Source organism: Misgurnus anguillicaudatus, chromosome 2, assembly GCF_027580225.2.
Source record: "Misgurnus anguillicaudatus chromosome 2, ASM2758022v2, whole genome shotgun sequence".
In the NCBI taxonomy this organism is placed as follows: domain Eukaryota; kingdom Metazoa; phylum Chordata; class Actinopteri; order Cypriniformes; family Cobitidae; genus Misgurnus; species Misgurnus anguillicaudatus.
In genome coordinates this window covers 33,743,703-33,771,230 of record NC_073338.2, presented here as the reverse complement: position 1 = coordinate 33,771,230, position 27,528 = coordinate 33,743,703, and the positions used below count along the sequence as shown (strand labels likewise).

At 37.1% G+C, this 27,528-nt stretch overlaps 1 protein-coding gene across 1 annotated transcript in view; it reads right to left on the bottom strand.

The window, feature by feature from the left end:
- ak5 (adenylate kinase 5) overlaps window positions 1-27,528 on the bottom strand; it is a 76,752-nt gene that overhangs the window by 44,022 nt on the left and 5,202 nt on the right. Inside the window, exons 5-6 of the mRNA XM_055202803.2 lie at window positions 25,669-25,782; window positions 9,044-9,235 (exon numbers count right to left, since the gene is read on the bottom strand). Of these exons, the coding sequence (XP_055058778.1) occupies window positions 9,044-9,235; window positions 25,669-25,782 (306 nt within the window). The remainder of the gene's footprint in view (window positions 1-9,043; window positions 9,236-25,668; window positions 25,783-27,528) is intronic.

Here is a 27,528-nt window from a genome sequence, read left to right as displayed (position 1 = left end):
ACTATTTAGGTAATATTTTAAGTTGATCTAACTTTATGCACTTTTTAATTTTTTCCAAAATCCAAATAATGGAAATTAGTTCTGTTTAAAAATCATTTTTATTTTATTCTTAACACCATTCCAGCATCTACAGCTACTGTATATTCATGCCGAACACTGGTTAAAGGATTAGTCCATTTTCTTAAAAAAAATCCAGATAATTTACTCACCACCATGTCTTTCTTTATTCAGTCGAGAAAAAATTATGTTTTTTGAGGAAAACATTCCATGATTTTTCTCATTATAATGGACTTTAATGGACCCCAAAGCTTAACAATTTTAATGCACTTTAAAACTGTAGTTTCAAAGGACTCTAAACGATCCCAAACAAGGCGTGAGGGTCTTATCTAGCGAAAAACAATTGTCATTTTTGGCAAGAAAAATATGCACTTTTAAACCACAACTTCTTATCTTTCTCTGGTCGTGTGACGCGCCAGCGTTACCTCACGTAATACGTCATCACGTCAAGAGGTCACGGATGACGTATGCGAAACTACGCCCAGTGTTTACAAGTGTGGAGAAAGAGGACCGTTCTGACATTGTTGGATGTGGAATGATACTAATTAATGTCTCTATGTCCGTTTATTGTTTAAAATGGTCCACAAATGTGTGTTTCATCTATGTTACACGTGACCTTTCGACAACATTACGCAATTACAATTACGTACATATATTTTATTTATCATTTCGCTAGATAAGACCCTTATGCCTCGTTTGGAATCGTTTAGAGTCCTTTGAAACTGCAATTTTAAACTGCATGAAAACAATTTAACTGCGTTAAGTGTTGGGGTCCATTAAAGTCCATTAAAATGAGAAAAATCCTGGAATGTTTTCCTCAAAAAAAAAACATAATTTCTTCTCGACTGAACAGGGAAAGACATCGGCATGTTGGATGACATGGTGGTGAGTAGATTGTCTGGAATTTTTCAAGAAAATTGACTCATCCTTTAATCTACACACAAGGTAGCCCCTTATGGAACGGCTGAAATTCCACAAGGTGGGCGTATTTGTTTCTCAGACGTTGCACAATAAACGTGGCATCCGAATATGTTTATTATAAATCGTGAATGAAAAGTGAGATTAGAACGAATTTCTGTTAGTGAACTAATTGTATACAGTATTTATATCGTAATTCGGTCAGAAACGTCAAGGTTGTGAAATGAACAAATTGTTTTGGATTAAAATGCTTGGATATTCCATTTCCTTGGACTTTTGGGGATATATGAACAATTTGTTTTGGACAATTTCACCGAAGCGGATAAAGGGAAGATTTTGAAGGTAAGTATCCTAAATCGGCGCCGCCCGGTTCAGGTAACTAACAATTAGATTACAGTTTTATGACTGCTAAAAATCATATTATGCTTTGTGTGTGCACTTAATGGAATCCAGAAAGTCTAAGCTTTTCAACGATGTGCCGCATGACCGTATATTTTGAAGATTTAATGCTTCAAAGTTACAATGACGTTTATGCAGCCTCACGTGCAAAGGAAGGGGTGTACCGTGTACGGCACAGTGTTACTTATCAGGTTAATCCATACACAAGTTGATCTATACACATGTTGAGGGGACCTTGTGCATGCAAAAGACTGCTGGAAAACAGGCCAATCTCATCATTACACCAACTGTGACTTTGTCGAGATATACACCCCCAATATTAAATTACACATTAAATTAAGAACAATGTTGTTACAATGCTAAAAACAAAGTTGTGACTACTAAATTAGCGCTATATACTAGTTAATGCTATGTGCTAAAGTGTGCTAACGTCTAAAGTTCTACTATTGACGTTACAGTTACACTTTGCAGGTCCATTCTGAAAAAAACACAAACTTACCACTCAGAAACGTCCATTAACAATCTCCAAACAATTGATTATTCCTCGAAATCTGTATCTTTGTCTGATACAGGCTTAAACATAAGGTCTGTGTACACACACACCGAGCTACCCAAGTGAGCTGTTCTGAGAAACAGCCAATCAGAGCAGGGCTCAACAATATTATTCATGACCCTTTCAAATAAGGTTATAATAGACCATTTCATTCTAAGGGGAAATCCTAGGGTTGTAAATGGAAATGGAAAACTGTTTCTGGATCATTTTTGCACTTAAAAAGCCACATACCTTATGTAGATATCAGAGAACAATTTAACATATTATTTCAATGCATTCTTTGGCACCTTTAACACAAAAAGCATAAATGGCATACATTACTTACAAAAAAAGCATTAACGGCATATTTAAATGGAAGGGAGTACATTCAAAGTAAACTGCATATTCTATTAACCTCAGGAAAGTACTATTCCCTGTGTAAGACATATTCAGCAGTCAATCTCTACCTTTTCTATTCCCTGTGCTCCTGCTTAAGTGTGATATCCTCCAGTCCTTCCGTATTTCTTCGCAGATAATTTTTTTTCCCCCTGCTATGTATAATTTCCCGACCAGCTTTGGGGGTTTGGTTTTCTGACACCTCAGATTGATGTTAGGTTAATGATCTGCTATACCGATGGCCTTCGTAAGTCTTTTCTTACCTCACTTTTTCCTAAATGTGATTTATTGCATCATAAAATGCCAAATAGCTCCCTGTGGCGTATTAACAGAGAAAAGGAATTCACCATGTTTATAAAGATAGATTGTGCTTAGCTTTTGTAGTTATGAAATCTAAAGTTTAAATGTAAAAAATGCACATGCATAATAAATGGACATACGGGTTTACTAGTGATGAGCCAACATACATACTGTACATATAAAGTTTTAAATAGTTTTTACACTAAAAAGTAATCCATTCAACTGTTTCAGCTAAGAACTCAATAATGTCACAAACTCTGTTCAGGTTTGCCAAGATCCAATAAGATCCAACATGGGACCCAGTCTTTGGACTTTGCAGACAGGGTCACATATGAACTAAAACATTACATATCAAATTCCTCCAAGACTAAATTATGCTATCCACATTCATTTTATAGCACTGATGTCTTTTATCTCCCAAAAATATACGGAAAAACTACTGAGACGATGACACTTAAATGAAATGAAGCTGAGAAGTCTCCAGAGCTATGAAAGAGCAAACTTGGAGCAATAAAACTTTTTCTCCTTTCTGATTGACCTTTCAGCGGTGCAGCAGCTTAGCAGTTTAACTGTGAAAGGAAATCAATTCCTTTCAGTGAATAGAAACAAACGTCCAGTACTGCACTGTAAGTACAACATTGCTCATCCTAAATACATCAGTAAAGAATCTAACAGAGCCATACTAACCAGCCAAACCTATCAGAAACAGAAATCAAGTCATCGACAAAAGCTTATAGACCAATAGCTCAGCTTAACATTGAAGATTCCTATTGCTTATTGCCTTATGTTGAGTTGCATTATGGGAGTGTCATGCAAGAGAAATAAAAATGCCAAACATGCAGAACAAGATTCAGCTACTTTAGATTTTGCTGTGACATTAAAAGAAATAAATAATAAGAAATCACATATTATTAATATCATCTTACAGCTGATTATTGCAGTGTATTTGGATAGGTATCAGACTTGGTGCCACAGATGGAAGAGATTAATTAAGTCATCTCGCCTGAGCTGTGTCTGAATCACATCCAACCATCTGAAATGCCAGCAGATTTAACACAAGCCTCCTCACTGACAAGATATACACATTTATTAAAAAACAACTATCTCTGCCTACTGCACTAATCAGCCTGCAAGGGTGAATGGATAAAAATTCTGTCTTAAAAGGCAGTAGCAAAAACCTAAAAACTCAATTTTAATCAATCTACCAACAGTTAATTAAGTCTTGTTGATAAGAACTGAATACACAATTGATGTGAAGAGAAGTATTGATTCTTGATTTCATTTTTCATTGTTTCCAAGTCTGATGGGTTTCATTATAAACTGAATGATTTGTATGTCTTATGGCTCGGCTCACTTTTTTTTTTGGGGGGGGGGGGGGTACCTGTGTACTGTATCTAGTACCTTGTACTTTTCACAATTGAGGTATCGTACTAAAATGTGACGTGTAAACACTGCAGATCACGTGTGTCATTGCTACATGATGTTAGATTAAGCCTAAGTTATAGTTGTGCATAAGGTCTAAGCTCCCGTAGGCTATCCGTAGCCTGACGTGCACCTCGCCAAAATGTTAACAGTCCGTGTGTCTCAATCAGCTCCCTTGTTCAGTAGTCAGGGCACTGATCAGGGAGTCGGCCATTTTAAGGGCTGTCTCAATCGCAAAATCCGCTCAGTGCACTGGAACGTTCGTTCCCTAAAAATTCCCACAATGCAACGCAAAAACCAGTGAGCATCGATGATCCCTATGTTCCCTAACCGGAAATCACGTGACCTTTTCTGAAGCTCGCCAACCGAACATCACGTGATCCAACTCAATAAACTTTATGAAATGTTACAGAACTTTTATAAAGACAAACGTTTGTTTTAGTTGTAAATATAAACACACATTGCTACACAGTAAGGGACCACAATCTACTCAATATTTAAAAGAATATTTATTTAAAATTGTAAATATATTTATTACATTTAAAATGTAATTATATGCCTCCAATTTTATGAACAGATATGTAAGAGAATAATGACAGCATTTTTCACAATGTACTGTTTTTAAAATTAAGTCAGAAAGATGTTGGTTTTGCCGGTTGTTGATGAGTAACAGCTGTGAGTGATTACAACGCGCGTAAGCAGCCGTGACAGAAAAATAAGTGAACATCGTCCCAATGTGAAGTGAGCTAGGGTCCTTACCAGTGCCCGAACCTGTGTACACGATATACTGATTCACGACCTCGGGAGCTAGGGAACGAATTGAGACACACGGAGTGTGTCAGTTCTACGTGGACTACAAGCACTGTGATTGGTCCAGATCCACTAGAACCCCTCCCATCAGGTAAAAACTGTGTCATAGGTATTTCCGTTTGCGACAGTGAGAACAAAGATGGGCTAAGGTGAGGAGTGATTTAACTCAAAGTGCGACAAAAGTTATCCCTGCTGGTCTTCTCAAAACATACACAACAAGGTATTGCTTCTTCTTCGTTTGTGGGTTAACTGGGCAAGCTGCTGCTTTTAGCTGCCTACCAGCGTTCTGCATGTATGTTTGCTGACGACGATGCAGAAGTATATGTAACGCAAAATTATAATGAGCCCTTAGCCGCCTACCCTTGTGCGGCATTGAGCAACCAAGTGATGGCGATTTGCTCCTTATTAGCAGTGAAAAACATCTACATGCTGAGAATCAGGGTCGGATTATCCATAGACAGGATTGGGCGAGTGCCCTGGGGCACCAGGCAATAGGGGGGAACCAAGGGCTTCAGACTGCGACCATAATGTTTTTTTACAACTACTCGCGCATGTGCAGGCACCTGTGACAAAAATACGGAATGCGCGATCGGGTTTTAGCCGCTCAATTGCATGACGCATCAATAGTTTAACCAATGGGTCTACGCAGCCCGGGTAAAGTCAACACATCTCACTCAGAACCGCAAGAAGACGTGCACGCGCGGGTTTAAAATTAGACATAGCAGAGATGAGAGACAAAGAGAGCAGGAGAACTCCTATTAAATGGATAGTTTGGCCAAAAATGATATTAAACCCATGATTTACTCACCCCGAAGCCGTCCAAGACGCACACGTCCATCATTTTTCGGACTAACACATTTTTTTCAGTTATTTTAGAAAATGTTTTAGATTTTTCAGTTAATCAAATGTGAAGTTATGGGGCCCACGTCCTTCAAGTCCAAAAAATGTGCATCTATCCCTCCCAAAACAAATCCAAATGGCTCCACGATGACAAACAAAGGCCTTCTGAGGGTAATCCGCACCGTCCTGCCGCAGAAACATCCACATTCAAAACTTTATAAACGAAAATAACTTGCTTCCTGTAATGCCGCCTTCTTAGTCGCGTCCGAATTCAAGATGAGAGCTTATGCAGCTTACGGAGGTTTCTCTGCTGCTGCTCTGTGCCCCCGCCCTTCGAATTTGTCATACGTCACCACGAAAAGTGCGTACACTACGCTAAACTCTCTCATGAATACAGAGGAGTCTTAGATGATGGTGCTCCCGGAAGCTAGTTATTTTCGTTTATAAAGTTTCAAATATGGACATTTCCGCAACAACACCATGCGGATTACCCTCAAAAGATCTTTGTTTCTCATCCTGGAGCCTTTGGATTTCTTTGGGGAAGGATATATGCACATTTTTTGAACTTGAAGGATGTGGACCCCGTAACTTTACTGTTTAGCAGCTGACATTTTCTAAAATAACTGAAAATGTGTTCGTCTGAGAGATGAGGGACGTGTGCATCTCGGACGGCTTCGGGGTGGGTAAATCATGGGTTTGGTATCGTTTTTGGCTGAACTATCCCTTTAACACCAAAAACATTATAGGTGAGAATACAGGTTTTAGACATCAGTGCTCAGTTAAGGAAAACTGGATAAAAGATGAGAAACGTCTAAAGGAAACAAGTATGTGTATTGCCATGCCACTCATCTCATTACAATGCTTTCTTGATATAACTTATTGTATATGTATGATTCTTGTGCCGATAATTAGTCTAGGAGATTGTATGACTCTTTGGTTCATAACTTCCTATTCTGAAAGTTTCATCAATTGTGCATAATGACAGCAACTGCATAGAGTTAAGTCTATTTAGTATTTTTCAGTAATGCAGTTATTTTGGGAAAATGTGAATAATTGCATTGCAGGCTGATTCAAGATGTGCCCTAAATTTTCTGCTGGCGCTCCTAAAACTACACTGTGTTAATCCGTGCCTGCTAAAAATGAAGAACACCATTCCATGAATATGCCCTGAGTCTATTGCTTCTGTGTTGTGCATTTGTTTGTATCACATTTGAGAATATGTCACAGCAGTAGAAGCAGAGCAACTTTAATGATAAATCTATAATCCCACCCACTTTGAAATGGTTCTAAACTGCAGTAGGAAAGCAAACTGAGCCAAAGAAAAGCGAGTTGCATTGTGCCAAGTCTTGTACCGCACGATGAAAAAGTGCTATTACAGTGCAAGAGGAATCATGTTGTGATCCACTGGAAAAGTTAATTAAAGGAATATTCCATTTTCTTCAAAGAAAAATCCAGATAATTTACTCACCACCATGTCATCCAAAATGTTGATGTCTTTCTTTTTTCAGTCCAGAAGAAATTATGTTTTTGAAGAAAACATTGCAGAATTTTTCTCATTTTAATGGACTTTAATAGAGCCCAACATTTAATACTTAACTCAACACTTAACAGTTTTTTTCAAAGGAGTTTCAAAGGACTATAACAATCCCAAACGAGGCATAAGGGTCTTATCTAGCAAAACGATTGTCATCGTGAGTAAATTATCTGGATTTTTCTTTTAAGAAAATGGACTAATCCTTTAAGAGTTGGATCATTTTAAAATAATTACTTAAATTGGTAATACTGTATTTTTAGGTTGAAGTACTTTTTTATATTTATCCAACTCTTCACTTTTTACAGTGCAGTGTTCAACTTGAGTAGACAGATTAAAATTAATCTTGTGAATTTCTGCAATTTTGCATGCCTTAAATATTTAATTACAATCAAATTGGCTTTATAAGTCATTCATTTCAACTTACTATTTTAAATGTTTTTACATTACTTTAACTCATCAAGATAATTTAAGCAATTTCAACTTTTTTTAAGTTACGGCACTTCACCTGTGGTTAAATTAAAAAAGTTGAAATTAATTTAATTTAAATATAAATGCTTTTCATGTTTTCTGGAATAAAGATAATTTTTTTCTATTGCTATGGCATTAGCATGTCTCTGCGTGACACAAGAGTACGTGAGAAGTGAGCTATCAGCAGTCATGATACACACATAGAGCAGACTCAGAATGTGTAAAGCATAGGGGATTCAGTTTATCACAAGGTCAGATCATATTTTTACCATTAAAGTACAACAAAAACAAATTTTCTTCATCTATATTCCTCATATGGTTTCAAAACCATATAACTTTCTGTCTTCTAAACTATACAACAGAACAACCCCAGAACTCCATCATGGCCTTTCGGCTGTATTATATCCTAATGTCAAATGTTTGTTGAAGGTCAAATCGTTGCAGTAACAGAGCAGTTTTGTTTCTGTATTTCAACTTAAATCTAATTCTGACAGTGAACGATTTCCATGCAGCCATTTGAGGCGGAAGGAAATAAACACTAAACCACAACACTTAGCATTTCCCATTTGAATACTTAGATGTAACTTTGATTTGACATTTATTGCATTTTTCCTTCTTAAATCCCCCTCTTCTCAACAGTCTTTCATGTTACTTTTGAATTCCTGATTCAGGTTCATGCAATCAGCTCGCAATATCGCATCCTCATTACTTTTGTTATTACCTGACAGGAGTTCACGAGAGACACATGCTGGATCTAATAGCCTTAATTTCCAGCTGGTCCCAGATCAACAGTAGTAATTACTCAGATTGATAAAAAGCGTTTTTTAATGATACTGACAGCAGTGAGACTTTGCACCTGGTCAGTGCATTTTAATATTGCAACATTTTAATGCTGATGGGACTTCGTAACATGTTTCCTGAAATGCACGCAGGTGTAATACATCGTCTCTTAACTTTTAAGCACTCTGGTTACCTGTTTAATATTGCAAAATAAATGCATGCCTTTAAACTCTTGGCACTGAACCGCCTACTGCAAGTAATGGACTTCTAATGAACAAATGTATGATGTGTCTACTTAGGCAAGATTATGTATGGGTTTGTTTTTGCTATGCTTTGTTTGTGCATCATTACAAAATGCATTACATGGTCTAGTGCGAGTTACAAATGGTAAAACATTAAAACAAACAAGTGCACTATTCAAATGTACCTTCTCTTTGTATCCAGTCCAGTCATTTCAGTGGATTTCTTTTCTCTTACAACATAGTAACCCTGACTGTTTATTTGTCAATTTAATATTAAACTAACAAGATATACACTGTCCTATCCTATAAGTTACAGTATGTTATATATCCAAAAATATTTCTTACTGTGACGATGAGGCCCTTTTCCTGAAAGTATTTGACCAGAGGGATGGCATTCTGTTTGAAATTAGTCAAGCGTCGATCGATGGCTTTAGGGTTGTCATCTGGGCGACCCTGCTGCTCCTCACGCTTCTCTAGACGCTCCTTCAGACGTTGGTTTGAGCAGGACAGAAAAACCACAAGGTCTGGTGTACAGATCTGTATGGACAGAGATAGAAGAGGTGAGTGTCTTTTAACTACTATAAAAGAACAGCATGCAACCAATGTCCATTTTAGTTTCATTTATTTGACCCTACCTGTTAAACCCAGCCAAAGTTATTTTTAGTGATTTACTGGTTCTACACAAAATCATAGCACATAATGTAAAAAACATTCTGTGAAAAACATAACCTTGATATCTTTAATATAGGTCATGCCAAGGATTGAAAATAAAGTCAAATTTATGATTGAAATCAGACTTTGATGCTCTTGATCTCATAATTAAATTGAGATTTTAGCCTGGATTTCACAGACAGGGTCACAAACATATTCACATTAATAAGGTCAAGCTCAAAGCATCTTGAAGTGATCTGTAAGGATCTAGTTATTAAGTGCAACTGTGAGATTATGCGTCTAATGCATCTTCAAGAATGATTCATGGGTTTATTTTGGCCCTTCACGTTACATTAAAAACACAATATGTTCATCTTTATTTTTATTAAAGCTTTGATATGGCTTTGGACATCGCTCAGCTGCAACCGAAAGTTGTTATTGAACGTGAAAATGTTACTGTGGTTACTATGACACAGTTAAAGGATTACTCCACTTTCTTTAAAAAAAAATCCCGATAATTAACTCACCCCCATGCCATCCAAAATATTGATGTTTTTCTTTGTTCAGTCGAGAAGAAATTATGTTTTTTTGAGAAAAACATTCCAGGATTTTTTTAAATTTAATAGACTTTATTGGACCCCAACAGTTTACCGTTTAATGCAGTTTAAAATTGAAGTTTCAGCGCAGCTTAAAAGGGCCTTAAACGATCCCAAACGGTGCATAAGGGTTTTATCTAGCAAAACAATTGTCATTTTTGACAAGAAAAATAAAAATATGCACTTTTAAACCACAACTTCTCATCTTGCACCAGCCATGTGACGCGCCAGCGCGACCTCACATAATTTCATAAGAACATTGAAAGGTCACGCGTTACATATGTGAAACGCACATTTGCGGACCATTTTAAACAATGAACTGACACAAAGACATTAATTAGTATCATTCCACATACAACAACGTCAGAACGGTCCTCTTTCTCCACACGTGTAAACATGGGGCGGTAGTTTCACATACTTCATGCATGACCTTTTGACGTAATGGTGCATTTACATGAGGTCGCGCAGGTGCGTTACACGCCTGGTGCAAGACGAGAAATCGTGGCTTAAAAGTACTTTTCTCTTGCCGTAAATGACGATAATTTTGCTAGATAAGACCCTTATGCCTCGTTTGGGAATCTTTTTTAAACTGCATTATAACTGTAAACTGTTGGGGTCCAATAAAGTCTATTAAACTGAGAAAAATCCTGGAATGTTTTTCTTATAAAACTTTTTGACTGAACATTTTGGATGACATGCGGGTGAGTAAATTATTGGGATTTTTTAAAGAAAATTGAGTAATCCTTTAACCATTAAAATAGTTTTACAAAAAGAAACAAAAAAGACTTCTGATAACATATCTAATGTAGTCCCGTCTGAATTCATTAAATATATATCAGACATTTAAAAACACACAAAATCAAAAAAATGACTGTCTTTGTGTGTACATTTGGTCCCCGCACCGCATGAATTACCAGGTACACACACACAATTTTCCTTTGTCTTGTTTTTAATCTAAGATTATATTTTCTATCCCCTACCAATGTAGGTGCAGCCTGATCACACAATAACCAATAAACCAGATAATGCAGATGTGAAAATAAAAAGCTTGGCTGAAAAAGTCCAACATGTCAAAGATCTTAATTAATATTTGCCCAAACACCATTATGTCAAAACACGTCTTATGTTAACTAATGGTCGTTCAGCTGACTGACAGTATTGGGATAATTAAAAATCAGTGGACTTAAAAACTTAAATGAACATCTTGGATTTTATCTTGTCTTTGTAATAAATATTGTGACCTCACAGGACAGATATTTGACCTAAAATGGAGTCAGTTGCCTGCTGTGATTGGAATATGGATTTAATCAGCCATCTGGGAAAAACTACAAATGTCAGTTGTGAATAGCCTGAAAGCTTGTCACAAAACAGAAAAACATGCTGATTATCTCAAAAGAAGTCTGGCAGGCGAAATGTCAGCGCAAGCTACTGACATGATTTTTTGCCACTTAAACTGGGATCTGTCTCTGCCGTCTCCTCTGTATTTGTTTTATAAGCCATATCTTTACTCTGACAGGATAGTTTTTCAGGTAAGCTGTCTGGTAGTGTGTTGTTTAATTTATAGTACATTCAAATTTGGCAACAACTCAATCTCACTGTTCAACCCATCTTCTGTTTATATTCAAACCCTCAATATGTCTTGTCTGGTTCTTGTGTCTCACTTCAGTATTGCATTTCTAGTCCTTTTTTTGCTCTAGAGTCTGTCACTGTATGCTTTTCCTGAAGAAACGGCACTTGTACGACCTGCTATTGTGTTTTGAGATCAAGTCATTGAGATCTGGAAGATTTGCATGATTATGAGTAACTTTTAGTGCATTTGAGAATTGACGTCAGCATGCTTATTACTTAGGAACATGACCCTGCCAAACCATTCCCCAATTGTTAAGCTTCAGAAACACAATATGAATGATAGTAAATGATGACCCTTAACAAGTAAATGTTACCAAAGTTTCTTTTCAGGATGTACTGTATGGTTTCATAAAGATCCAAAGAACCTTTCAAAATAGATCTTCAGACTATAGAAAGGTAAGAAAGAAATAGCTCTTTTAAAAAGTCTTTAACTTTTAAGACTGAACAGGGGTACCGACAGCAATGAAAATAACCGGTAAAATATGGTTCCAAAAACCAACAAGTCTCCAAAACATTATCCATATTAATCACGAAAAGTGTCCTGGAACGTTACTTGCTGAATGGACCTTAATCCCAAAATGTGCTTCTTGATAGGGTTTCAATCATAGTTGAGATGCACATTTAGTGACACGAAGACATTAAAAATAATACAATTCTGCTCACTGATGCATTTCAGCCATTAGCCTTCCCCTGAGTGTGTCCGGTACAAAACGAGTTGCATGTGTAAACTACAGTATAATGGCTCTGTTTAGTTGAAAGGAACCAAAAGATCATTGCAGCGGGACCCATCAATCACAACAACATTAAAATTACAACATTTTCAAAAATATTTACACAAATCCAACTCATCATTCAAACCAGGAAAAATGATAAAATCTTTGTTGCATAGCACCTTTTCTAATGGATGCAGTTATTGTTGCCAATCCAGTAATTCTTAAATTGGACGTATTTGAATCAGCTGCATAATGTACTGCCATTGGGTAATCTCCGTTTCTTGTACGGATTGCATTCTTGTGATCTGTCTTGTTATCTATTTAGTCTGACCTAAGATTATCATCACTGTTTACCATGCTGTTTCACATCTGAGTAATAATCAAATCATCCCAAAGCAAATATGGACACATGTATAGGCTTATTTGGAGTACACAGTGTAAGATTTAGCCATGTTATGTGTGATATTGTGAATTTATTTTATTTCTAATATAATTGTAATATTATGAGTTTCACTGCACTTAAAAAGCATTTTTCAAATGACATATACATTACATATAGTCATTTAGCAGATGCTTTGTTTTGTCCAAAGTGACTTACAAATGAGGTAACAATAGAAGCAATTAGAGCAACACAAAAACACATAAGTATTATGTATACATGGGTTAGTATTTATTTTATTATTTTTTGACAGAGAAGGTATAGATAGAGATAGAAAAAAAGAAAAGATTTTAGCAAGTGATGTGTTGGCGGAAGAGATCTTAGAGTCAGCAGATCTTGTCGCAACAAAAACGGTATGCAATAGTGATTTTCCCCCTTTTTTGGGATGGCACCACAAGCTGTCTTTCTGTGGCAGAACGCAGGGATCTAGAGGTTACATAAGTCTGTATAAGCCATTGAAGGTAAGGGGGTGCTGACCCAGTGGTGGTTTTAAAGGGCAGGAGCAGAGCTTTGAATTTGATGTGAGCTATGGGAAGCCAGTGTAACTTGACAAAGAAAGGAACGATGCCCTCTTTGGTTCATTGAAGACCACTCTTGCTTCAGCATTCTAGATCATCTGTAGGGGTTTGGAGTCCGGCCAATAACGCATTGCAATAGTCCAGTTTGGACAGGAAAAGAGCCTGGGCTAGGACTTGAGTAGCATCCTCGCTTAGGAAAGGTCTAATTTTCCTAAAAGCTGGTGGTGATAGCAACATGCTATCTAAAACTAATGAGTATTTATCATGTATATACATCAAATATAAAATGTAAAACAATACGCCATAACATAAAATATTAACCACATCCAATAAAAGAGTAAAACTGCTTTCAGAGATGAACAATTAATAAACATGCTGGAAAGTTTGCCATATGTCAAGCCACTGAGAACAGTTGTCAACATTTGAAAGCTTTGTTTATGTTTTTATCTGTCTGTTTGTGTAAGTGTGTTAATTAAAGCCTACAATAGATGTCAACTTTAGTATGGTTTAAAAACACCTGTGGGTGATACCTCAACAAGCTTGTTGATTAAAAAATGAAATCTCCTGCAGCAAATTTAAAGTGATATAAATTGTGAGTGCAGTTAAGAAAATTGGCTACAGTATGCTGCGCTACAAAGCCAAAGCGCAGTAACTATGCATTTGGTCAAAATTGAGTTAAGGGTTGAAATGGGCTTTGTGAGACCTGTTGTGTCTTGTGACAAAGTCTCCTGGTTCAATTTTGTCCCATTTCAGAGAAACGTGTGTGCCAAATTTGCAGTAACATGTTTTACTGGCTGGTGTAAAAAACGTTAAGGGCATTTTTCTCGGTTTCAGTGTTTGCGTAGTTACTGCACTTAGCCTTTGGAACAGGAACAGTTGGCTTGCATGGAAAATTGGAAATCTAAGTTTTTTGTTTGTTAAAAAAATGAAAGCATCAAAAAACAACAACCAAGCAAAATTTGGCCCATGGTAAAAAGTAATTGAGGAACACAACTGTGATATCCCCTCAACGTCGAGTGGCATTTTCTTATCTGTGACTTCAGGTAATATTTCAGAATCTAAAGTAATTAGGGCTGAGCACCGAGGTGCGAGGATCCTTTTGTTTTTCAAAAGTTATTATTATTATTCAGATTTTGTATTGATGATTGTAATTTGATTATTTTATGTGTTATTTGTGATTTGATAGATGTTTTGTCTCAATATTATAAATTTAAAGTAATGTATTTTTTTCAGGCTACTTGCATTCATCAAAAACTGAAGAGTGGCTGCCTGAGGGGCTACCGGGAATTTTGAAATTTTGCGAGCCCTGTATATATTATAGAAATATATTATATTTCACAGTTTGCTATTATTTTATGTACACTCTTAGAACGAATGTGTTAAAAACATTACACTAAATGCGTTGTCCTAGAATCTACCTATCTCTGTGTTATTATTGAAACAACACATTTTGTGTTACTCTTAACACAACTTCTGTTATATTTTGAGACAAAATCTATACAAAATGACACATAATGTGGTAAAAGCTTAAAGGACAAGTTCGGTATTTTACACTTAAAGCCCTGTTTACTTTTGCAGCGATTTTTGTGTGAGCATATCAGTGAACACCCCTGACCACTCGGTGAGTTTCACGTCTTTGTAAACAAAAGTTTAATGCATTTTAGGAAGGATTGTTCCTGTGCACCTATAGACCCATTGTAGAGGTGGGAGGTGATACAAGAAACACCCGAAAATTCTCGGGACAGCATCATATGTCCAAATTTCAGTCAAAACTGTTCTATTTCATCATAAACAATCTGAAAACTTTAAGAAAGGGCTTTAAGTGTAAAATACAGAACTTGTCCTTTAACGCACAAAGATGTGTAAACAATTAACAAATGTTATACTATTATTTTATAAAATGTAAAAATAATTTACCCTCAACTTTTACCGTGGGTTCACACCAACCGCGTTTGAGGCATCAAATTTGCGTCTTCTGCATCTAGTTTGCTGCTTGAACAGTGTTTCCGCTATATACATTCTACCGTGGCGGCTCGCCACGCCTAAAATATCCCCGCCACACCTTTGGTTGTGGATAGAAGGGATACAGCAAATGAAATCTTGCCGTATGAGCACTGTTTTATCCTAATCCTTCACCCAAACCCAACTCTAAACACAAAATTTCACACGATTGTAGGATGTATTTGTATCGCCTTTAGCCAGAGCCACTGTTTTCATCCTAATAATCCTACCTCCAAATCTAATCATTAACTTTTCTGCATTTGCTGTATCCCTTTTAGACAAAACCACGGCGGCAGCTCGCAAAATAAAGAGCCCTGTCAGACTGGCTGTCTTTAAAAATAAATCAATTCCTTTCTGGATTCGCGTTGTAAACTCATTTATAAATAAATCGCCTAAAATATAATAATTTCCCCCATGGGTTTAGTTTCATGCACAAATAGATTTAAATCAACAGATGATGATTAGGCTACGTCTCTGTTTTGAGAAATAATAATAAAATAAATAAGGCTACATGAAAAATGTTACACTTAAATAATTATCAGATTGACAAAACTAATAAAAAGTATTTGAGTTTAAGTTCTTTTTTTGTGACACACTCTAAAACCAAAGCAGCAGAAAGCACGTAATTTTTAATGATTTTAAATAAGCACAAGGTTTTCTCATTATTGTGAGTTTACACAAATAAAAATACAACATTTACAGTTTATGTTGTTTGTTTTACTCTTATCTGTATGACAATAAATTTAGGGTAATTTAAATGTAGGGTAATTTAAGGTTCAAGGGTCATCACGCGTATGATGTTCACCGGCGCATATCTACACCGACGCAGCCCAGGGCTGCGGAAATGACATAATTAAACTTTCGATTTAACATATTACGGGTTTTTTGGACATTCATTTGTAATTAATGTACTCATATTATCAACATATCAGGCAATTAGTTGTTCAGAATATAGGCTATAAGCGCAGAGCCCTGCTGACCGCTCAGCTGTCAATCTTCTGTGCTTCAGATCGACACTCACAAAGTTTCACATTTAATGACGAGATATTTGTCCAAAAACAAAAGGCTAAATACTGAATACTACTCATATGGGACTGTAAGACATTAACAGTCGAATCTGTTTGGAAGGAAACTTACATTATTCCTGTGGGAAGAGAAGGACGTTGGTAATAAAAACTCGAGGCAGACGCTGAGACTGTTTCATCTGTTTTCAGACAGCAGGGTCGGGGTATACCCGCGGGTGAAACGCATAATATTTGAGGTAACGTGTGTAATAATATTAACGTGTCATTTGCATTGTAGATGCAGGTCGGGACTCAATAGGCAAGAGTATGCGGGTCTAACACCCAACACCAAAATTCGACTCGATTCCGATAGGTAGCAGTTTTTAAATGGCCCTGTGCTTATGATTTGTGTTTAAGCTCTGTCTGAAGAACGTTAAAAGTTTATATTTAACTGCGCGATTTGCGGTGTGACCGGGTCGGGCTCTTTATGTCAAACAGGCCGGGTGTGGAATAAAATTGCTGCTGATGTCGGGTGTTCTGTAAATCTCAGCGGATTATCAAACAGGACTGTGCGTGACTTTGCAACAGCTCTGTAACGCTAAACACGAGCACGAACTTGCACACTACATTAAAACTACAATGAAAGATCCGTAGGAAGCTATAAAACGTATCTTTAAAGAAAATACACTTTAGATCAAACATAGAAAAGCATTATGCTATAAATATAAGGAAAAGAAAATGACAGCATGAAAATTATAAAAAAAATACATGTTAGTTTACTGTAGCATATATTCTACATTAAAAAAATAATGTACATTTATAATCATCATGGGCGCCCCCTGCCGCCACAGCTGGAAAAAATCCTAGAGGAAACACTGTTGAACATTTTGAGTTTACTTGCTTCATTCGCATGTAAAATTCTAGTCATTGAGACATTCACGCGGAAATTCGCTTCATGGAAGGGCCATCCATAGGCTTCTGCAACTCCGCTTGCTTCCTGTAATCACGTCACTACTAGAGCAAGCTCCTGATTGGTTAACGTGGCGCGTTTTTCCGCTAAAGTTCAAAGTTTTCAAATCGTGCAATGCTCAATTCACGCCGCAAGACCTCCAGACACGCGTCAAAGCATCTTTCACATTGAAATCACTCACGCTTGTCGTCTCTACTGCGGCTGGTGTGAACGCAGCATTAGGCCTGGCACACACTACAAACCTTCAAGAGTGACAACCGCATTTAAATGCGGGAGTGAATCCCCTTAATGTTAATTTCATGTCTGCACGGAACAAGACTCACTCCTGAAAATGTGATGATTGACACAGAAGATAACCATACTGTAGCAATGTTCTGCCGTCTTGCGTGCTTATCACTCACAGCTTTGACCAAAATAATTTAACAGCGTGTGCAATAAACCTTTGTGTCACTGGGGTTGTCACTACCTGTATTTTGCGGGAGTTGATTCGCTTGTCGAATGCGGTTGTCAGTCCCGTAAATTACTGAACTGTGTGTGTAGAACAGGATTAAAGGCGGAGTCCACGATGTTTGAAAAACGCTTTGGAAAAGGAGACGGGCCGACTACCAAAACACACTTATAGCCAATCAGCAGTAAGGAGTGTGTCTACTAACCGACATCCTTGCCGAGTTGCGTATGTGTGGGGCGGGTTTATCAACAGAAGGTTCAGATTATATTGGGGTAGAGGCGTGTTTGTAGCCTGACGTTGCCATACTCAATTCTAGTCAGAATTTGAGTCTGATACCGCTCCATTGAGCTATAATTATGAGGCGTGTCTCAACCGAAAAATGCCTCTGCACTCAATTGGATAGACCTATGACCAATCAGAGCAACGGAGTGTGTGACGTATGTTGAAATTACGTCTTTGCAGCCTGACCGAACTGCTAGTTATTTTGCTACAATGACACTAACATCGTGATTATACTGAGTTAGCGAATGTACATCAACACCTATTATGTTTACAACATTTAGTTTATATCACAACATGAAGTATTTACTAAGTCATACAGTAAGATTATCTCTTACCATTTGTACGTTAGGTGAACTTCATCCACGACGATACCCATTACGTTGGCTTGAAAACATTGGAGCCTAGCATGTCCCTCCACTTATTCAGCAACCACGATTCCGGGCTTCCGAAAAGAAGCTGGCAACGACCGCTAATTATATCCATCTCGTCGTGCATGCTGAGTTGCATCGCCGTGATAACGTTAGCAATTTCAGTTGCGACCAACTTTTGCCGAATAGGAAGGACGGCAAAAACATCAACAAATGCCCTGCTCGCGTTTCTTTGTTCCTCTTTTAAAATCAATGCTCTGTCGATATCTTTTAGAACAGACTCAATGTCAGAATCCACACATCTGAACTTTACAGCGGCAGCCATTCAACACACGTGCTCTTTGGTGACGTGGTTCATTACATTACTGTTGATTATCTGTCCATCATCGTATAAAGCCCGCCCTGACAATTTCATTGGTTCGACCAGCATTTGTCCTAGCATAGTAGCTCCTCAACGCAGAAACCCCAGACCGATCTTCCCGTTTTCAAAATCTTGTGGGCGGGGCTAAGATCAGCTGGCACCCAGGCTAGCGTGTTTGTTTAGGTGATTTCAAATATCAACATTGGCATTCAAACATCGTGGACTCCGCCTTTAAGCATTAAAAGGTGAAGTGACAACTGAATTAATATGCAGTGTGTACGGGACCTTAGACTGACACTGTCTTAAATATAAAATAAGATATAAAAAATAATCATCCAGGGAACAGAACAATTTTATTAATTGTCGGTGTACCTGCATAATACCTAAAATGAATATGGGTCTTCTGTCACCCACATATGTATTCTAAGGGTAAAAATACAAATTTCCTTTAACATTTTAAAACAGCAAATTTAAAAAAATAAATGGAAAAGTAGTTCGCATGATCAGAGACACGTAATGTCAGATAAAACTATACTACACCACTGCAAAATAATGAACATCCATGTCATTTTTTAATCCCCACATGTGTTCTATTGTTAAAGGGAATTACTCCTCAGGAGAGCCACTATCAGAAATGCCTCTCAATGTGAACTGCATGAGACAGGCTGACAAACTACAGGGGTATAATCACAGCCCTTTGAGAAACACTCTGGTGTTCTCACTGGCGAAATCAATGAATAGTTTTGTTTCTATGTGTTTTTTAGCCCATTTTATTACTTCTGTAAATTCATTTTCTTTATACGTTCTGTTGCACCCAAAAATTGATTTTTCTACTAATATTAATTACTGCCTGTTACTATACTCCCATGTCCTTTTAAGAGCTTGGCAGCCCCTAGAAAGAATAAAGTGAGATTTCATAGCTGTAAAAATGTCGCATGTTCTACAGATACAGCAAACAGCTATGGAGCAACACGATTGCAAGTAAACAATGAATTTTTAAACTCATTAAACGGGCCAGTAAACTATCCCAGAGTAAGCCATGTAAGTCATGTCAGATAATGGCATTGTTTTAAAGCATTACGGTCTGCATGCATTCCCCTCAGTCAAACCGCAGACTACATTAGCAAAAGCCCTTTAGTGATAACTAGAAAATGCTCATCATGAGCACACTTTTATTAATTTAACCGTAAATACAACTAACAACAACAAAGTTATCAGTAAGACCCTTCTGTCTAATTTCACTGTCTTACTCAAATAATTAAGTTACTCTGTGACTTTCATTTTTAGCATCCTTGTTAGTGTTCAGACTCCCATGCTGCTGGCTTGGTTGGTAGTCTGAATCCCACTCACAGCAAGTGTACGGTGGCTTGGAAAAGTAAGTGTAACAGACATTAGCTGGTACACGTTTGTTATATAAAACTCACTCCATGATCTCAAGAGACACACTAATGGCTTTCATATTGGCTTGGCAGGCGGTTTAAATCCCGTGTGGAGTCAACTGGGCAGTACTGGTTACAATAGTTGTGTTACAATACTACAGTATCCACCTTTTTCTCGAACGCGGAAGTAAGTGATGTGACGTATTTCCCTTCTTGTGCAAGACTTCCGGTTCAATAGCCAGCCGGTAGAAAACAGTGTAGTGGGAGCACGCATAAAACATGATTTAAACAGTACATATTTACTACACCTGCCATGTATGAACCAGTATGAGGATGAAATTAAAAAGTGGCTTGATATATGAAGATATATTCAATCCTTTCGTGTTGTTGATCGGAGGAGACAGGTCTTCAATGCACAAATATAAAAGCACAGAGACATACCAGTATCTTAACAATGGGAAAGCCAGTCGACATGCAATTTACCAAGACTTTGTGTTTTTAACTTTTCAGGGGATGGTTTAAAATGTCACAACTGTCCCTCTGGAGTGAGTTTTTTTTTAAACGGCAATTTTTTAATGGACTTCATGCGGTCCGACACAGTCAGCAGTATCTATCTCATTCAACAGATTGTAAGTTATTTGAACAAACCGTCTCCCGAGTGCCTCTCGCATTGGATGTTGATGCCTTACTATCTTTCCCATCACAGAAAACAACCACAGGTTTATCAATGCCATTAAAGTATTATTTTGCTTTTGTTTGTTTGTTGATCTTGAAGTACAAAGTAAATGAGGAAAACTAAGATTCCGTGCAGTCAACACGCCGCCATTGTTTGTTTACATTGCGTGAATGGTGCCCTGTAATTTGTGGAGCGGATTTATTGCATTCTGTAGAAAAGGAGGAGTGGCGTTTATCGCGTTTTGGGAAAAAAGGGAGAAAAGATGACAGAATAACACTGCGGATATTGGATTTTGCGTAAAATTAAGAATTTACTTTTAAATACTGACCTAATACTTATTTTGGCAGTAACTTTTTTTTTTCCAAAAATGCCGTTTATCGCGTTTTGGAACCAAGTTCTTTAAATACAGATCATGAGTGCATGTGTGCCACATACACATTAAGTTCTTGTGCATGGATTGTGGTTAAAACAAATGTTTTGTAGAAATTTACTGCGTTCGTATCAGCTATTATGGCAACCCCTAACTGCACAAATTATGTCTGTCTTCCTGGATTTCATAATAAACATTAAACAGCCAGTCAAAATGGCACACTTGTCCTTCGCAATAGACTACCATTAGCTTTAGTGGCTCGCCGGAAGTCATAAACAAGACAGCTTAAAGATGGCGGCGCCCACATTTATGTCAAGAAACAGGTGGATATCGTTTTTTCACCAAGTCAGATTCTCCACCTCTGACTTTCTAAAATAATATTTGGTTGACATTTGAACAGTCTGGGGGGGGCAGTGTGCCCACATTGGAGGTATTTTATGATCCTGTAATGATTGCTGTTAAAGCTGTGGTCTGATCCTTTTTTTGTGTTCGCTTCATAATTGGGTTTTAAATCCCTTAAATGGTGCTCACCACTATTCTGTGAGAGCCAAAGCTAATTCAGTTAGTGAGGTTAGCAATGGTGGCATTGTTATTGGTTGCCTGGTCACCAAACACAGTCTAGTGCCTGTTCAAACCTTTTGCATCCCTTACACTAGCCTACTGTTAATCATATCATCAACTGTATTGGTAATTTATTACGTACTTTAAAGGTCCCATTCTTTCTGTGTTTTTGAAGCTTTGATTGTGTTTACAGTGCGCAATATAACGTGTTCATGTTTCACGTGTAAAAAACGCAGTATTTTTCACAAAATGTACTTATCTGTATATCGCCGTTTTCACTGTCCTAATAACAGGCTGATGTCTTCCTTGTTCTCTGAAATCCCTCCTTCAGAAATACGTATCGAGTTTTGATTGTGTAGGTTGTTTAGTTTGTTGTGATTTGATAGCAGCTTAGCTTGCCGTTAGCTTAGTTGGCAACTGACTTATTCCTGTGGGTGGAGTTTAGTCAGAAAACTGTTTTACTGACGTCATTAAAACAGGAAGTAGAGAGCTGTAGTCCAAGCCGGCCGTTCGCTGTAGGCTTTGAACGGCGAATTCTGTTAAAGAAAATATATCGCCTGGCAGTGAACTTTGAGCTTTATCATTTTGCAGGTATTATTTATACTATTATAGCAACATTACACACTAACTAGGGTTTAAAAAATGGGATCAGAAAGAACATGACCTTTAATCTGGCTTCATTGTATTAGGTTAATGTTTCATTAGATCTGAACTAACTCACACCCTCCATTTCCAATTTTCCACGCTTCCTTGAAGCTTTGTGCCATGTCAGGAATATAGTGGTTATAGTATACTTAAAGTAAAGTGAAACTTCAAGACTTCAGGGATCTCGGACAGTACCCACAGTGACTGAAGATTCAGATTACTTCAGATTATTATATTTATTTCAATAAGGAGCTCACTATAGGCCTTTACTGTAATACTGAGAACCAAATCTTAACGTGCTTGTTTGCAGATGCAACTTGCTTTGATACAGTATGTGGTTATCTATTAAGTATGACACATTAATTTAAAAATGCCTGAATTAAAGTTACTCATCGTCAGTAGCGGTTACAAACAACAAAAATAAAGAATTATCTAAGGAATCATTTTTGACAGGGTATTTAATCCTTAAAGGCAGCTGGCTAATGGGGCAACGGCCTAAAGCGAAGTCGTTGTAATGCGGTAAATGTTGATAATGTGACAGACATGCACTTTTAAGTGTCGCTCAGGAACACAGTGTTTTGATTTGGTTTTTGGCCGCAACAAGTGTTTTCATCACAGCTGTCGGCCTACATTAAAGCATCTCTTAGATAATTGGTGTGAAATAGGAGGTGCAAAAGAAGTGCAAAGGTGAGACAGACACAGACGCGGAGACATGGAGGCGTATCTGCTTCTTGCAACTCTGTATATTTTACCGCTTGTGTACACACACTCTTCAGGCTGGAATTAGCAGTATGCGACATTTGCAGTCGGTTACTTTCCCCATTTTACAATCATGACTAGCAATTTTATGTTTGCGTATTAAAGAAGTTCATTCGAGACAGGTAGCCAGTGCATTTGGGGGCAATGGACTGTAAAGCCGCCCGGTTTGAGTTGGAAGTATAATAAACATACTAATGATCTCCTTAGCCTGCTGTGTAACATAAAAAAGAAAGGCTTGTGGAAGACAGCAAATTGGTCATGATGAGACATGAAAGCCTTTAGGCTATCATTCGCAAATGAACGGCCATTAAAACTAGCAAGTGAAAACCGTTAAATGATTTCCTCTTGACATTAGCTCATATTTGACAGCCTACAGACATTAATATACACCTGTCAGACTTTCACATTATGGCTGTCAAGAGTTTCCAGTAAAAAACAATGCATATTGAAAAAGACACTGGATACCACATGCAGGAAAAGGATTATCATAATGTCCTATATGGGTGATTCTCACGAAAACTTGGTTTTAAAAATGTCAAGCATGAAAATGTAGAAATTGCTTAAATTTACTTTTTTCCCACCAGACATTGAAAAACAAAGTCTGGAGTAAATGGGAACATTAATTTAAAAACTTTTACTTATCATTTAACACTTTTTGTAACATAATTAAAAATTAGTCCTAAAAAATCTCATTACCGCAACAGTCAGAAAACATCAACACTGACATATTTTCAAAATGACATGACAAACCTGAAAGAACATAATTTGGAGATTCTGCACATGCATTTAAAATCTAAGTATTATGCTTCTATTAATTAAATTAACATTTAATAAGCATCTGTTGCGGTAATGATATTCAAAATGTCGTGTAAGCATTCTGACAAGACAATATTTCAAATTAACTGTAAAAAAATGATCTTACCTAGTAGCCATCTTGAAGTAACTGGTCCATGTGGTTGGTCACTCAAAATCAAACTTTATTAAAATTCTGTATGTGTGCTTAAACTGTTCTCAAAAAGTGTTGCGGAGGATGAGAACATCAGGCATGGACATATCATTTTCCTAATTTTTCTTCATTATTATTATACATGAATATTCAATAAATATTTTTTCTGTCATCTAAAGTAGTGTAGCAAAACATCCATTTATTTTTTTTCTTAATATTTTTGTGTTAATTTGATTAAATTACAACATAACGCATTTTAAAACACAGCCGGACACATTGCGGTAATGAGAATTTCAGCAGAAAATGAGATAAAAATTCCAAATATAAATTCTTATGTTGAAATCACACATTGTGCAAGGTAGAACACAGTATTGTGTTAATTCTGATGCTTTTTAATGTTACTATATTACACATTTTAAAGCTAAAATCATTAGTGCCGTGGTGTTTCAATGGTTTCGTGAGAATCACCCATATACCAAAGAAATGCATTCTGCTCAATTGGAACAAAGACCCCCATCATTTAAACTGTTTAAACAAATCCTACATGTAACTTTAAGACTGGAACAATGCACATACGCCCTAAAAAATAAGGGAGACGCCTTCCGAAGGATATGGGAACCGCTTATGGACCTCTGACGCTACCATGTCATAACAGGGTTTGGCATGATTACATAACTTTAAAAAATTTATCGTGATTTGTGACCATGGACCGACTTGATTTAATTTGCTATGTTTTTTTATTTTTTATGTATTCATTTTTATTTCCTGTAATTTTATTTCTTTTTTTCTGTCTGCTATGTTAACAAAATGTTAAAAATCAATAAAAAGATAATTGAAAAAAAACAACAACAATGCATATTAAGAGTTTCACGTATCGGTTTGACTTTTTGTGTGCTACCTGGTCAGGGCGCCGGTGTGAATCAACGTTGTGCAATCTTTGTTCCCAGCCTAAACTCTTCCATCGCAAGTTGCCAGAATAGTCTTGTTGTAATGTCAAGGCAGAAATATTGATGAAGTCTGTGATTACTTCCCATTAAAGCACACCACACAAACATCAACTACTGAGTCCATCAAGCACTTTTCCGTGCACCTCCCCCAACTCCCCTTTTAATCCCTTTAGAAGCTGATGAACACTTTGGCAGTGTAAACACAATATCAACAGCCCTGCCTTCACAACTGTATTATCCACTTACGTAATTACCCACTCACCCATGACAATCTCCTCCATTAGCCATGCCAATTTTGACATTTTATATTAGGTCTTCAATCCTGACTTGCTTTTAAACGTACTTACATTCACTTGTTAACTAACGCCTCTGTGAACACAGTCTGGACAGAACTGACAGGAACTAGCATGGACCGAATGAAACGTGATTTATAAGAGATGGTTTTATTTGTGTTATCCAGTATGTGGCCATGTAGATGTGTGCTTCTTGTCAGGGCATTGTTATGTACTTGTCATGGTGTACTTGAGTATGTGGTTTGGGCAACTGATGGGTTCTGAGCAATTGCTTGGTGGGTGCCACCCCAAATCTGACTAAAGTTGAATAATACTGAAGGTCAGGGGTTTGTTCAAATCCCCAACCTTATGAGCAATATGAGCAATAATAATAGTTGTGTTCACCATAGCAACAGTAAGAATTAAATCACTCACCTGGTCCTCGAAAGAAAGTGCCTGCCCCACATCTCGAGGAAAGCCGTCTATGACTATACCACTGGCGTCTGGAATCTTCATGATCTTCTGCTTGATTTCAGTGATAGTTGTTTCCTAACGGGGATGAATTAATAGGTGGAAATCATACACTCATCACATATGAATCAGATTCAGATTACTTTAAAAGCAATTGAGTGAGCACCCTTCTAAATACAAACCTTGCATCCCATAGATTGAGCATCTGCAATGTAAATGTGCTTTGTAATTCTAGCCTGTTTTAAACAGCACACTAAATAAGTTTGGATGAAATGCAGTGACGTGATGTCTTAGATTATATGAGCTTTAGGGACAATCATTCAATAATGCAGAGAAGAAATTTAATAAACACACCCTTAATTTCCTTACTGTATGTACGGAATTGATGTTCGTTGTTTAGACATAAAAATAATATCAGCAAACACAGATTTTAAGTGATTTTAGTGCAATTGATGAGTATTTTAATATTCCCAAACGCTGGATGTGAAAAAATGTTGAAGCGTAGCAAATCTAATGATGTGGATGGCATCTTTTTCGACAGACAGTACAACAAGACCGCTCTAAAAATAACTCTTACATCAGTCATCATTTGTCGCCCAGTTCGGAATGTAATTTCTGCAACCAAATGCTATTTTTTCCATGTTTAATGCTAGCTGAAGTGATTCAGGCACATGTTCAAGTGCAGTGGACATGTTTATGATTTATGAAGTCTCTCTTTCCAGCCACACAACACTATTATGTTCCTTATGCATAACTTGAAATGTCCAAAACACTGCCTTGCATTACATCTAGATACCATAGCCAGTCACACTAATTAGATATTTGATCTGGTATGCCATTAGATCCAGATGATGATAAAATTAGCCTGGTAGCTGCTATGGTAGCTTTTAACAGCCAAAACCATTATATGGCAATAGAAAATGAACAGTCATACTGTATGTTCAATTGTGTTTATCTGACTAGTTTGGAACAAATTATTAAAGGGATAGTTCACCCAAAAATGAAAATTCTGTTATCATTTACTCACTGTCATGTTGTTACAAACCTGCATAAATGTCTTTGTTCTGATGACCACGGATCAGCAAAAAAAAGTATGGGAAAAATCTAATAACAATCAAGAAATTACAAACATTTATAAAAAAGAACAAAGTTGCACATTAAGTAAGGGCTAAAAGTAGCATTAGGTACAGAAATCAACTGCATTTATTGTATTAATTAAATTATTATATTATAAATTAATTATTATTTTTTAAAGCTTCAGAAGTAAAGCTTCTTTGTCTTGGGTTGTTTGATTAACATTAATGACAGAGACTTAAGTAGGTCAATTGAGCTTACGGTCTCTTTAAGACCAAATATGCACAGACTGCATCTCTCTCTGTGTGTCACTACTGAGTCCCCTTAAACCAGCGCACACACACAGACAGAGGGCGAATTTTAAACGGCGCAGCATAAACAGTCTCCCACATAACGTTACGTTGTTTTTTATTGCTTTGTTAGCCAAATGTATTTTAATACACTACAGTATGAGAGAGAGAGTAGGGCAACTCTCTGAAGTTTACACATCAAGAGTTCTGATGTTTGAAGGATGATGACTCGAGCTGGACCGGACGCATTCAAACGCATGTGCGTTTGTGCGTAAACTGCTCACTTTAGCGCCTTTTTGCAGACAACCTTAAATGTGACATTTTAAGGTTTAAAATTACTTGACTCTTAACATTTTGCAAACCTTTGAAACCCTTACAAAATGATAAACTTTCCCTATTTAAATTAAATTAAATATTAATCCGTGAATCACATACGAGCCAAACCGTGGGTCGTAATCCG